The sequence below is a fragment of the Theropithecus gelada genome, chromosome X (genome assembly GCF_003255815.1).
Source record: "Theropithecus gelada isolate Dixy chromosome X, Tgel_1.0, whole genome shotgun sequence".
Taxonomy (NCBI): domain Eukaryota; kingdom Metazoa; phylum Chordata; class Mammalia; order Primates; family Cercopithecidae; genus Theropithecus; species Theropithecus gelada.
This window is the reverse complement of record NC_037689.1, coordinates 36,897,692-36,910,979: the sequence shown is the minus strand read 5'-3', so window position 1 is coordinate 36,910,979 and position 13,288 is coordinate 36,897,692. Positions and strand designations below refer to the sequence as shown.

Sequence of the window (13,288 nt, the reverse complement as noted above, 5' to 3'; positions counted from 1 at the left end):
CCCAAATGTTTTGTATAAGCAAAAACAGCAAAACGTTAACAAAATAAGTTGTAGTAATTCACAATGGAAAGATAGCAGGTCTCTTTCACATCCCAGGCCACCTAGCAATCCATTTTTCCAATTGCAACCGTTCATTATTTACTTAGTTAAAATAAAATGAGTGGAGGAAAGGTGAGGTAGGACATTTAGTGAAGTTCTTGCAACTGAAAGGAACAAAATGGTTCTTTCCAAAGGTACATTTTTTGTAACATATAGACACATTTTCCCATAAGAAACTCCCAGCACAATTGAAAGCACATGTGCAGATGGCCAGGGCGTGCTGTGCATGTTACTGTGCAAGCAATTCAGCAGGGCTGCTGCAAAACCAGCTTTCTCAGCTCTGGGTGCTCGGGCTTGTCTCCATAACAAGCTACCATGTAACAAACAGATCTCAGCAGGGTGAACAACAGTTGCAAAAAGTGAGCTGTTTCCTTCATCCCCACCCTGCTCCCTTCACTCTCAAAAGTTACAAACTGTGAGTTTCCTTCCTGATAAACTCCAAGGCTTCCTCACTGATTGGTCTCAGTTTGGAAAAGGACGTGACATCAGCAACTTCGCAGACTTAGGGCTGGAGGGTTCTTGTGGCCTCTGGCGGGCCTCCAGCCAGTTAGGTAAAGCGTGTGTGTGTGTGTGTGTGTGTGTGTGTGTGTGTGTACACGAGCGTGTGCCTCTCTGACCACAGGTAGCACTCAGATTACCCTGCCTGCTCTGTTCTTTGCTGCAGACCATTTGACCAGGACGTGTGCAGCTCAGCCAGCCACAGAACTGGAATTTTTCAGGAGCAGGGGGAGCATGGAGTTTGGACTTTGCTGAGCAACTGAAGTGGAGCGCAGAGCTTGCTCGCTTAGGAGAGAGCATCATGGATGGCAAACAAGGGGACATGGATGGGAGCAAGCCCGCGGGGCCAAGAGACTCTCCTGACATCAGGCTTCTTTCAAACCCATTGATGAGTGGTGAGTCATAGGGGCAGTGGAATCAGCCCTGGGGAGGTTGGCTAATGTGCTTAGGAGAGGAGGGTTGGGCAGTTTCAGTGGCTCTGTGTGAGGTGTCCATGGGTCTGTTACTGGGCAGATGCCCACAGTTCGCTGATATATATCCTTTACACAGCTGTTCACAAATGTGTACACTTCTTTCTGCAGAATCCTACATACAACACAAATTCAGTTGTCACAAATTATTCTCCAGTGAAAATTTCAGCTCCCAGGAATCATTCTTTGGGGGTCAGATGCATTATTTATTACATTGGAGGTTTGAAAGTTACTTACAAACAGGAAAATTTTTAATGCTAAAACTTTTTTCTTAATTTGCAAGTCTTAGGTATTTTGGTATTTAGGTGGGGCAGGGTTTATAAATGATGTTCAAACATTGAGCACTGATTGAGTCACTTTCAAAAGAGACAAAAGAGACTGTTTTACTTAAACATTGGAGAATCATCTTACAGGTATTCTCATCTGTCAGGTGGTGTCTGTGCTAACGTAGAGAATGCCACAAATACACACTTTGGTGAGCATTCAGCAGGTGCTTGTTGGCTAAAAGGATTCTGAAAAATTTGTTTAGGCATTTGCACACAGGTTTTTATAAATAATAGTGTATTGGTTAGTAATATACTGGTTAACTCTCCAGCCCCAAGTCTGCAAAGTTGATGCCACATCCTTTCCCAAACTGAGACCAGTCAGTGAGGAAGCCTTGGAGTTTATCAGGAAGGAGACTCAAAGTTCGTAACTTTTGGAGAGCAAAGGGAGCAGGGTGAGGGTGAAGGAAACAGCTCACTTTCTGCAACTGTTGTTCACCCTGTTGAGATCCTTGGGGGCTTGTTACGGTGACAAGCCCCAGCACCCAGGGCTGGGAAAGCTGATGTTGCCGCAGCCTTGCTGAATTGATGTATTTATTATTTATTAATTTTTTTTTAAGACGGAGTCCTGCTCTGTCGCCCGGGCTGGAGTGCAGTGGCGCAATCTTGACTCACTGCAACCTCCGTCTCCTGGGTTCAGGCTTATATAGGCGGAGCACGGTGGTTTACACCTGAAATCCCAGCACTTTGGGAGGCCGAGGCAGGCGGATTGCGAGGTCATGATACCATCCTGGCCAACACGGTGAAACCCCGTTGCTACCTAAAATACAAAAATCAGCTGGGATTACACGTACCTGTAATCCCACCTACTTGGGAGGCTGAGGCAAGAGAATCGCTTGAACCCAGGAGGCGGAGGTTGCAGTGCATGGTGACAGAGCGAGACTCTGTCTCAAAAAAAAAAAAAAAAAAAAAAAAGAAAAAGCAAAAGCTGGGCGCGGTGGCTCACGCCTGTAATCCCAGCACTTTGAGAGGCCGAGGCAGGCGGATCACGAGGTCAGGAGATCGAGACCATCCTGGCTAACACGGTGAAACCCCGTCTCTACCAAAAAATAACAAAAAAATTAGCCGGGCGTGGTAGTGGGCGCCTGTAGTCCCAGTTACTCGGGAGGCTGAGGTGGAGCTTGCAGTGAGCCAAGATCGTACCACTGCACTCCAGCCTGAGCCACAGAACGAGACTCCATCTCAAAAAAAAAAAAGGTGTGTAAATATATATATACACACACACACACACACCTGGTATACTGCCCACAGCACCTGTTGATTAAAGGGGCAGTAAACAGGGAGAGACCCTGAAGTCAGTCAGGGTTTTTGTTTTTGTTTTTGTTTTGTTTTTTTGAGACGGAGTCTCGCTCTGTCGCCCAGGCTGGAGTGCAGGGGCGCGATCTCGGCTCACTGCCAGCTCCACCTCTCGGGTTCACGCCATTCTCCTGCCTCAGCCTCCCGAGTAGCTGGGACTACAGGTGCCCGCCACCACGCCAGGCTAATGTTTTGTGTGTTTTTAGTAGAGACGGGTTTTCACCGTGTTAGCCAGGATGGTCTGTATCTCCTGACCTCGTGATCCACCGGCCTCGGCCTCCCAAAGTGCTGGGATTACAGGCGTGAGCCACCGCGCCCGGCCTGTTTTGGTTTTTTTGAGACGGAGTCTCACTCTGTCGCAGGGGCTGGAGTGCAATGGCGGGATCTCGGCTCACTGCAACCTCCGCCTCCCGGGTTCAAGCGATTCTCCTGCCTCAGCTTCCTGAGTAGCTAGGATTATAGGTGCCCGCCACCACGCCCGGCTAATTTTTGTATTTTTAGTAGCGATGGGGTTTCGCCACGTTGGCCAGGCTGGTCTCGAACTCCTGACCTCCGCCTGGGCCTCCCAAAGTGCTAGGATTACAGGCGTGAGCCACCGTGCCCAGCCGTCAGTCAGGGTTTATTAATCTACTATACAGGTACTGAAAGGGTAAAAATGGAAGAAATAAAACACAAAACACCTTCCCTTTGACTGAGCAGACTAGCCTGCTCGTTCATTCATTCATTTATCCAATTTCACTTATAAAATGAGCAGAGTACTCAATGGTCAGTGGGATTTAGATCCACAAAGGCAGAACTGAATTCATCAGCAGATGTATTGAGCATGAGTTTGGAGAACTAGGAAAGCAAAAGTGGCACCCAAAATCGCTTTTTACAAAGAATTTCTTTTTCTTTTTTTCTTTTTCTTTTTTTGAAATGGAGTTTCACTCTGTCACCCAGGCTGGAATGCAGTGGAGCAATCTCGGCTCACTGCAAACTCCACCTTCCTATGTTCAAGCGACTCTTCTGCCTCAGCTTCCCGAGTAGCTGGGATTACAGGCGTCTGCCACCACACCCAGCTGATTTTTGTATTTTTAGTAGAGACGGGGTTTCATCATGTTGGCGAGGCTGGTCTTGAACTCCTGACCTCAAGTGATTCGCCTACTTTGGCCTCCCAAAGTGCTGGGATTACAGGTGTGAGCCACCATGCCCAGCCACTTTTTATAACGAATTATATATGTATATACACACACACACACGTTTTTTTTTTAGACAGAGTCTCGCTCTGTCACCAGGCTGGAGTGCAGTGGCACCAATCTCGGTTCACTGCAACCTTGGCCTCCTGGGTTCAAGCAATTCAAGCAATTCTTCTGCCTCAGGAGGGAGAAGCAGGGACTAGGTGGGACTACAGGCACACGCCTGGCTAATTTTTTTTTTTTTTTTTTTTTTTTTTGTATTTTAGTAGAGACGGAGTTTCACCATGTTGTCCAGGCTGGTCTCCAACAACTCCTGAGCTCAGGCAGTCTGCCCGCCTCAGCCTCCCAAAGTGCTAGGATTACAGGTGTGAGCCACAGTGCCCAGCCAATAAATACATTTTTAAAGCAGCAAACCAATCATTATGGGAAAGAATCAGTAATTTGGTTGATTTCTGCACTGTTATTTTATAGCTAAGTATTGTATTTATTTTTGTTTCCACATGGGAGAGAGGCACCAGCCACTTTTCACTGTTGAGGGTTTCTTTTTCTTTTTCTTTTTTTTTTTTTTTAAATTTTTTGAGACGGAGTCTCGCTCTGTCACCCAGGCTGGAGTGCAGTGGCGTGATCTCGGCTCACTGCAAGCTCTACCTCCTAGGTTCATGCCATTCTCCTGCCTCAGCCTCCCAATAGCTGGGACTACAGGCTCCCACCACCACGCCCAGCTAATTTTTTTGTATTTTTAGTAGAGTCGGGGTTTCTCTGTGTTAGCCAGGATGGTCTCGATCTCCTGACCTCGTGATCCACCCGCCTCGTCCTCCCGAAGTGCTGGGATTACAGGCCTGAGCCAACTGTTCAGTGTTTCTAAATGTCCTAATCCAACCTTGGTGGGGTCAGGGTGGGTGAGTGGGAATGGGCAGGTGTTATACTCAAAGGCATGGTGCTTGTAAAGTGAACACGTTGTTACAGCTAGAGTGCAAAATGTGAAGGTCTTAGGGAGTCTAGTGAGAACAGGTTTGAAGAGATGGAGTGGCAGATACAGATTTAAGAGCTAAGTGCAGGAGGTTAGGCTTCATGAGGCAGGGAATTGAGAGCCATTGGTGATTCTAGCGCAGAGACCTGGTAATAAGGCTGTAGGTGAATTAACTTGGTAGCCACAGCTGGGATAGATTGTGTTGGAATCGTGGGAGATTGTTGCATTCATCCAGTGGTTCTCAAGTTCTCTTGTGCCTCTACATCACCTGGAGAGCTTATTAAAATGCAGATAATGCAGCTTCTGGCTGGGTGCGGTGGCTCACACCTGTAATCCCAGCACTTTGGGAGGCTGAGGTGGGCGGATCACTTGAGGTCAGGAGTTCGAGACTAGCCTATCCAACATGATGAAACCCCATCTCTACTAAAAATACAAAAATTTGGCTGGGTGCGGTGGCTCACACCTGTAATCCCAGCACTTTGGGAGGCCGAGGTATGCGAATCACCTGAGGTCGGGAGTTTGAGACCAGCCTGACCAACATGCAGAAACCCAGTCTTTACTAAAAATACAAAATTAGCTGGGCATGGTAGTGGATGCCTGTAATCCCAGCTACCCAGGAGGCTGAGGCAGGAGAGTCGCTTGAACCTGGGAGGCAGAGGTTGTGGTGAGCCGAGATCACACCATTGCACTCCAACCTGGGCAACAAGAGTGAAACTCTGTCTCAAAAAAAAAAAAAAAAAAAAATTAGCTGGGTGTGTTGGCACATGCCTATAGTCCCAGCTACTTAGGAGGCCGAGGCAGGAGAATTGCTTGAACCTGGGAGGCAGAGGTTGCAGTGAGCCGAGATCATGCCACTGTACTCCAGCCTGGGCAACACAGATGATGCAGCTTTTGATGAAGTGGTAGGCCTGGGGTGGAAGCCTAGGAATCTGCATTCATAACAAACTCCCAGGTGACACGGATGGTACTGGTCAGGGACCATACTTTGAGAACCACTGCACTAATCCAAGCATGAAACTTACATTTGGATCGAACTTTGGAAATGACAGAGAAAGGGCGATGATTTCAAAGGAAAGAGAAATCAGGGTATGCTGCTTGATTAAATGTTGGAACTAACAGAGAGAAGGCAGGCAAAATTATAAGGTTCTCAAGCCCAAAGTAATGTCAGATAAGCTAGATAAGAAGGAAGTTGGAAAGGAAGTTGCCTTGGATGCAGGATGAGGAGGGGAGGATACAGAGTTCTGTTTTGGACATGACAGTGCCAACAATGATGTCCAGTGCACAGTATGATGACATGGGACTGAGACTTAGGAATGATCACAGGTTAGAAGCCAGAGACCTCAGAATGTTCTACAGAGGGGCTGTGGTTGAAACCTAAGGAAGGGAGAAATTGTCTGATGGCCAAGAGCTGAGAGTCAACCAAGGATGGAACCCTGGGACAGGCCTCCAGTTGATGAAGTAGGACCAGTAAGTTGGACAGAGAAGCAGAAAGAGATTCTGGATGTTGTAATTACACAGGTACTAAGGGAAGAGAAGTTTTCAAAGAAGTAGAAGTCACAAGGGTAGGTGCCTGGATACTTTTGGTCTCTTACTTTCTGTTGTGAATCTGACTGGCAAATTGCCACTCACCTTCTACACCCAGCTGAGCCATTGCCCCCATGAAACCCTCCTAGACTTTCTGCCTCTCCCTACTCAAGTCATTCTCCATCTGCTTTGCATCAGTCCTGCCCCTTGGTTAAAACCTCCATTGTAGTTGGTTGCTTTTGTTTATGTTTCTGAGGTCTTAACCTTGGTGAAGTGTGGAATGCAGAACACTCAGAATGCTGTTTTCAAATAGCTTGCCAAGAAACTCAGCTCAGGTGAAGCGTGTCCCTTCGCACAAGGCCAAGTTAGAGGGAAAATAGAGCCCAGGTGTGGATTGTCTGGCTGCTCCCACCTCCACCTGCAGGCGTTTTTCTGCCCACTTCCCTGGGGTAGGGAGGGAGGAAAGGTTATGAATGAAGATGGGCAACCAACTCTTTATAGAGATTTGTTTAATGTTAGACTCTCCTGTCCAAGGAGCAGGGAAAGAATGTCTTTCTTTTTTCCTGAAAGTAGCTTGTTAGGAGTTGAATTGTGTCCCCTGAAAAGATACATGGTTAAATTCTCAATCCTCTGTGCCTCAGAATGCGACCTTCTTAGTTAAGATTAGTTAAGATGAGGTCATAAGTAGGGTAGGATGGACCTTAATCCAACATGACCGGAGTCCGTAGAAAACTGAAACTGGATCCTTTCCTTACTCCTTATACGAAAATTAATTCAAGATGGATTAGAGACTTAAATGTTAGAACTAATACCATAAAAATCCTAGAGGAAAACCTAGGTAGTACCATTCAGGACATAGGCATGGGCAGAGACTTCATGTCTAAAACACCAAAAGCAACGGCAGCAAAAGCCAAAATTGACAAATGGGATCTCATTAAACTAAAGAGCTTCTGCACAGCAAAAGAAACTACCATCAGAGTGAACAGGCAACCTACAGAATGGGAGAACATTTTTGCAATCTACTCATCTGACAAAGGGCTAATATCCAGAACCTACAAAGAACTCAAACAAATTTACAAGAAAAAAACAAACAACCCCATCGAAAAGTGGGCAAAGGGTATGAACAGACATTTCTCAAAAGAAGACATTCATACAGCCAACAGACACATGAAAAAATGCTCATCATCACTGGCCATCAGAGAAATGCAAATCAAAACCACAATGAGATACCATCTCACACCAGTTAGAATGGCGATCATTAAAAAGTCAGGAAACAACAGGTGCTGGAGAGGATGTGGAGAAATAGGAACACTTTTACACTGTTGGTGGGATTGTAAACTAGTTCAACCATTGTGGAAAACAGTATGGCGATTCCTCAAGGATCTAGAACTAGATGTACCATATGACCCAGCCATCCCATTACTGGGTACATACCCAAAGGATTATAAATCATGCTGCTATAAAGACACATGCACACGTATGTTTATTGCAGCACTATTCACAATAGCAAAGACTTGGAATCAACCCAAATGTCCATCAGTGACAGATTGGATTAAGAAAATGTGGCACATATACACCATGGAATACTATGCAGACATAAAAAAGGATGAGTTTGCGTCCTTTGTAGGGACATGGATGCAGCTGGAAACCATCATTCTTAGCAAACTATCACAAGAACAGAAAACCAAACACCGCATGTTCTCACTCATAGGTGGGAACTGAACAATGAGATCACTTGGACTCGGGAAGGGGAACATCACACACCGGGACCTATCATGGGGAGGGGGAAGGGGGGAGGGATTGCATTGGGAGTTATACCTGATGTAAATGACGAGTTGATGGGTGCTGACGAGTTGATGGGTGCAGCACACCAACATGGCACAAGTATACATATGTAACAAACCTGCACGTTACGCACATGTACCCTAGAACTTAAAGTATAATAATAATAAGCGCATGTACCCTACAACTTAAAGTATAATAATAATAAATAAATTAAAAAAAAAAAAAAAAGGAGAGGAGACACATGGAGAATGCTATGTGACAACAGAGGCAGAGATAGGAGTGAAGCACCTAGAAACCAAGGAACACCAAGGACTGATGGCCACTGCCAGAAGCTAGAAGAGGCAAGGAAGGATTTTTTTTCCCTAGAGCCTTTGGATAGAGTATGGCACTGTCCACACCTTGATTTCAGACTTCTATCCCACTGCTAGTCTCTAGGACTCTGTGACAACAAATTTCTGTTGTTTTAAGCCACGCAGTTTGTGGTGTTTTGTTATGGTATCCCTAAGAAACTAATTTACACCTACTCATGGAAACTTGGGAAAATACATTGAAAGATAAACTAACCACCCATAATTCCACCAAGCAGGTCACCGCTCTTCCCAGTGTTAGTGTCTTATCTTTTGGGATTTTGCCTGGAGACTGACACCTGTAGAGGTATTTCTATCCTTGCAAAATTGAGCCCACCCTGTAGAGAGTATTCACATTTAAACAGAAGACAAGCTGGAACAGGTATTGAAAGAAAACAATTGTATTGTGTTATGGTGAATTTTTAGATATCGGGGCACCTCAGGAGGGATGAGTTTTCTGGGGGAAAACCTGCCTTTGAGACAGAATGGGAAGGCAGCTTTATATTGAGAGAGAAGAGAGAGGGAGACAGGAAAGAGGAGAGAGAGAAGAGAGAGAAGAAAGAGGAGAGGAGGGGCTGGATGACGGAACTGGAGAAAGAACTGCAGTGGCCAGGCCTGACTTGCCCAGGAGTTGCCTCAGTGGGCCTTTCTGTTTGTTTCTGACTGTAAGCCTCTTGTTTCTTTTTCTCCTCTTTTCTGGTTTGTCCTGGGATCAAACCAAGGTCCACAATAATTGTGAACACAGCACCCAGATCCTTTCCAGGTTCTGGCAGGTTGGTTCATGCCACTGAATCCACCCTTATTGCGTCCTGAAGACTGAAGGCAAATACTCCTGTCCCCTCAGAGCAACCCAAAATCTCCTTGACTTTGCAAAACGTTTCTCAGGATGAGTAGATTTATGCTACTGCCCAGCATTCACTGGGGTTCTCAGAACATCAGTAATAGCTATTTTCAGAATGTACCAATTAGTGCATCTTAAATCTCTTTTGAAATAACAGAAATGAAAAAAAAATGTTCCACAAATTACAATAAAAATGAAATGGCAGCCTCCCTAATGTGCTCCACGTTTGATGAGGGTACAATTTAAAAGATAAGTTTAATGGCATTACTTGGAGGACTTGTGGAGTGGTTTCATTACAAGAGCTCCCTGCCCCATTTTACCCATAAGCCACAGCACCGGATCCATGGCATTGTCAGTGACCTCATTTCACATGTATTTTTTGGCAGTAAAACCAATAGACCTTGGCTGAACCAGTGTTGGGAAAGAGCCTTTAATATACGCCAAGGACTTGGATAATGTGTTACATACACCTAATGGCCCTCGAGTATCAAAGACTTGGGTGGGGTCCATGGGAAAGGATGTCGTGACCTTGAGTCTCCCCTTCATGAATTGGACAGTCTCCTACCATGAGAATTGTCCATGTTCTGGCAGGAAAATAGGTCCCCTTTCCTGCTTGTTTTCTGCCCTTTCCAGCTGCCAGTTAGCAGGAAAGCAAGGGCAACTGCTTTGGGGTTTAACTGGGCATGTGTTGAGCCTACAGCTCGTTGCCTGCTTGGGATGTGGGCTCTGGAAAACCATGAAGGAAGAAGCATTTCCCAGGTCCACCAGACAGACCCTCATTTGGATCCCTAAAGAGACATGTCTCACTCAGCTATCTTTTCAGTGTTTTCCAGAGTGAAAGAGTGTGTGTGGACTAATCCATGTTGCAAATTACGGTGTTTGCTAATACACACACACATACACACAATCTATGCTCTCTGAATGTTAGAAAAATGTTAAAGTAGGCCAGGCGCAGTGGCTCATGCCTATAATCCCAGCACTTTGGGAGGCTGAGGCGCATGGATCACTTGAGGTCAGGAGTTGGAGACCAGTCTCACCAACATGGTGAAACCCTGTCTCTACTAAAATTACAAAAATCAGCTGAGTGTGATGGTGTGCACCTGTAGTCCCAGTTACTTGAGAGGCTGAGGCAGGAGAACCACTTGAACCTGGGAGGCGGAGGTTGCAGTGAGCCAAGATTGCCCCACTGTCTCCAGCCTGGGTGACAAAGTGAGACTCTGTCTCGAAAAACAAAACATTACACACAAAGAAAAATGTTAAATTACTCATTGTCACTATTGTACATTTTCACATAATCACTTATTTGTTCTGAGACCTGCTGAGGTCAAAGTCCTTGTCTAAATTTGAGATGGATTTTGGTTTTACAGGGACTCATGTTTTTCTTCTGGGCAGGAGCATAGGTATACCGTGACAGGCCTAACAAACCCTGAACTGAAATGACTTTCAGTTAGAAGGGGAAGGCTCATATACTGCTGATGGGAATATAATGTAGTACAGCCACTTTGGAAAATAGTCTCAAAACAAACATTGTGTTACCATATCATACAGCAGTTCTTTTAGGTGTATATGCAGGAGAATTGAAAACATACATCTGCTCAAAAACTTGTACATGAATGTTTATAGCAGCATTATTAATAATAGCCAAGAAGTAGAAATGACACAAATTTCTGTCAACTGATGAATGAATAAATAAAATGTGACTTATCCATACAATGGAATTATTTGACCAAAAAAAAAAAAAAAAAGGAATGAAGTACTGGTGCATGCTACAACATGGATGAAACTTTGAAACATTATGCTAAATAAAAGAAGCCAGTTGCAAAGCACCACATACTGTATGGTTTCATTTATGTGAAGTGTCCAGAATAGGCAAATCCATAGTGACAGAAACTAGATCCATGGTTGCCAGGGGCTGGGGGAAGTAGAACTGTGGAGTGACTGCTAAATGGGCACAGAGTTTCTTTTTGGGGTGATGAAAATGTTCTAAAATTGATTGTGGCATTGGTTGCATAGCTCTGAATATACTGAAAACTGCTGAATTGTACACATTAAATGGGTGTATTGTATGGTATGCGAATTATATCTCAATACAGCTGCTTGCTAGATAGCTAGCTAGAGATATTCACATTGTCAGCCCCTCACTACGTGTACCAGGACAACACTCTACTTCTGAAAGACACAAGCTGTCTCTGCTCTGTAAGCACTACATTCTGCAGAGGTGCAAACTCAGATAGCCTGTTCTCTTGGAGAAGTATGTACTTCTTTAGTTGCCCCAAATAGAGTAATGGTCCCATAATGAATGAGTAGAAAGTAAGACCATTTGTGGCTACACTTGATAAGTGCATCATTTTTATGAAATCTAAACACTTACAAATTAGGACCCAATTTACCTGCCTGGCTGTTTAGGCTGTCGACACTCGTAATCTTAGGGAGCTTTAAGAGAGGTTGGGAAATGTGGCAGCTGTATTTCTTAGCAGCTGAGCACTTGGAAAAAAAGTGGATTAATCATCATACATGTGGTGATCCATCAGGATACATTTGCAAATCTATTGAAAACTGATTTTCAAAACCTTTCTCAATTTGTGGCTCTTTGTTCTCATTCAAGATTTTGTGTGAATGGTATTTGGCATTATCAGCACCAACAGGGTGGAATTAGTTGTCCTTTTAATTCTAATTTAGAGATCAGTCTTTCCATATCTGCAGTCCGAATTTTAGCTTCCAAGCCCTAGAATCAGCAGTATTATTCCAGAAATAATTAGGAACATCAGAGAATGCTGTGAGGACATTGAGTATCTATTAAGCGTAAGGTTTTGACGGTAGGAAAAGCCATTTCACTTAAGATGTACCTTGTCTCAAGCACCTTAGTGACCCCAGAAGGAAAGCATTGGATGGGCAGTATGTAGATGGGCTCATTTGTCTTCCTTTTATGTACCAAATGCCTAATGAATCCATCTGGAAGAATGGTCATTTGCTTACTAATACAGATTTTCCAGGGCACTGATGGCTTCAGGTGGCAGACGGGCCTCATGTGTTCAGTACAAAGTGTTAAGCCAACATATGTTAAGTACAAAGGATACTTCATAGCCTTTCATTTTGCAAGGTAGAGACAGTAAGTACCCTCCTTCTCCAGGTCTTCTCAGCTTTTAGGAGCTATTAGCTACCACGCAAGGCATAACTGGCACCAGACCTTTCTACCTTGTTTGTATGTAGTGTGTTTGCTGAAGCAGGTGGAGCTGGAGCTGAAGCAGGTTCAGGCACGCCTCCCTCACATTTCTACTGGAAATCAGATGAAGCTTGAGATGAGAAAAGATCAGGTCTATGCCTCACTCGGTCATATTCATATTCAATTATAAAGAGAGAGGAAAGCATTTAATGGGTTGGGATTGGGTTTTCAGGCCTCTTTCCTGAGAATTTGTTTTCCTTCTATGTGGTTGTAGAATAAATTTGGCTATTTTATTTTATTTTTTTTGAGACAGAGTCTCACTGTGTTGCCCAGGCTGGAGTGCAGTGGCATGACCTTGGCTCACTGCAACCTCCACCTCCCGGGTTCAACCGATTCTCCTGCCTCAGCCTCCCGAGTAGCTGGGATTATAGGCGTGAGCCACCACACCCAGCTAATTTTTACATTTTTAGTAGAGATGGTGTTTCACCATGTTGGCCAAGCTGGTCTCGAACTCCTGATCTCAGGTGATCCGCCCACCTCAGCCTCCAAAAGTGCTGGGATTGCAGGTGTGGAGCCACCGCGCCCGGTGTAAATTTGCTATTTTAAATAGCAGTGATGATGAGGTGTAATCAAGACTGTTTAGTGTTAGGGCAGGATAATAATAGTAGCTAGTATGTATTGAGCCATGGTAAGTACAGGTTGAGCATCCCTTCTCTGAAATCCTTGGGACCAGAAGCGTTTCCAATTTTTTCAGATGTTGGAATATTTGCATATACAATAATGACTTACCTTGTGAA

General features: G+C 44.7%; 1 protein-coding gene across 5 annotated transcripts in view; it reads left to right on the top strand.

Moving 5' to 3' along the window:
• The first annotated feature begins 299 nt into the window (after positions 1–299).
• The window catches only part of ASB9 (ankyrin repeat and SOCS box containing 9), a 29,111-nt gene continuing 16,122 nt past the window's right edge, over positions 300–13,288 (top strand). For 3 of the 5 annotated variants that reach the window (XM_025372385.1, XM_025372381.1, XM_025372383.1), the window contains exon 1: positions 598–992. In XM_025372385.1, coding sequence (XP_025228170.1) covers positions 899–992 — 94 coding nt within the window. In that variant the 5' untranslated portion in view covers positions 598–898. Of the gene's footprint in view, positions 993–13,288 lie in introns of all 5 variants that reach the window. The other 2 variants (XM_025372382.1, XM_025372384.1) reach the window with 1 other exon arrangement.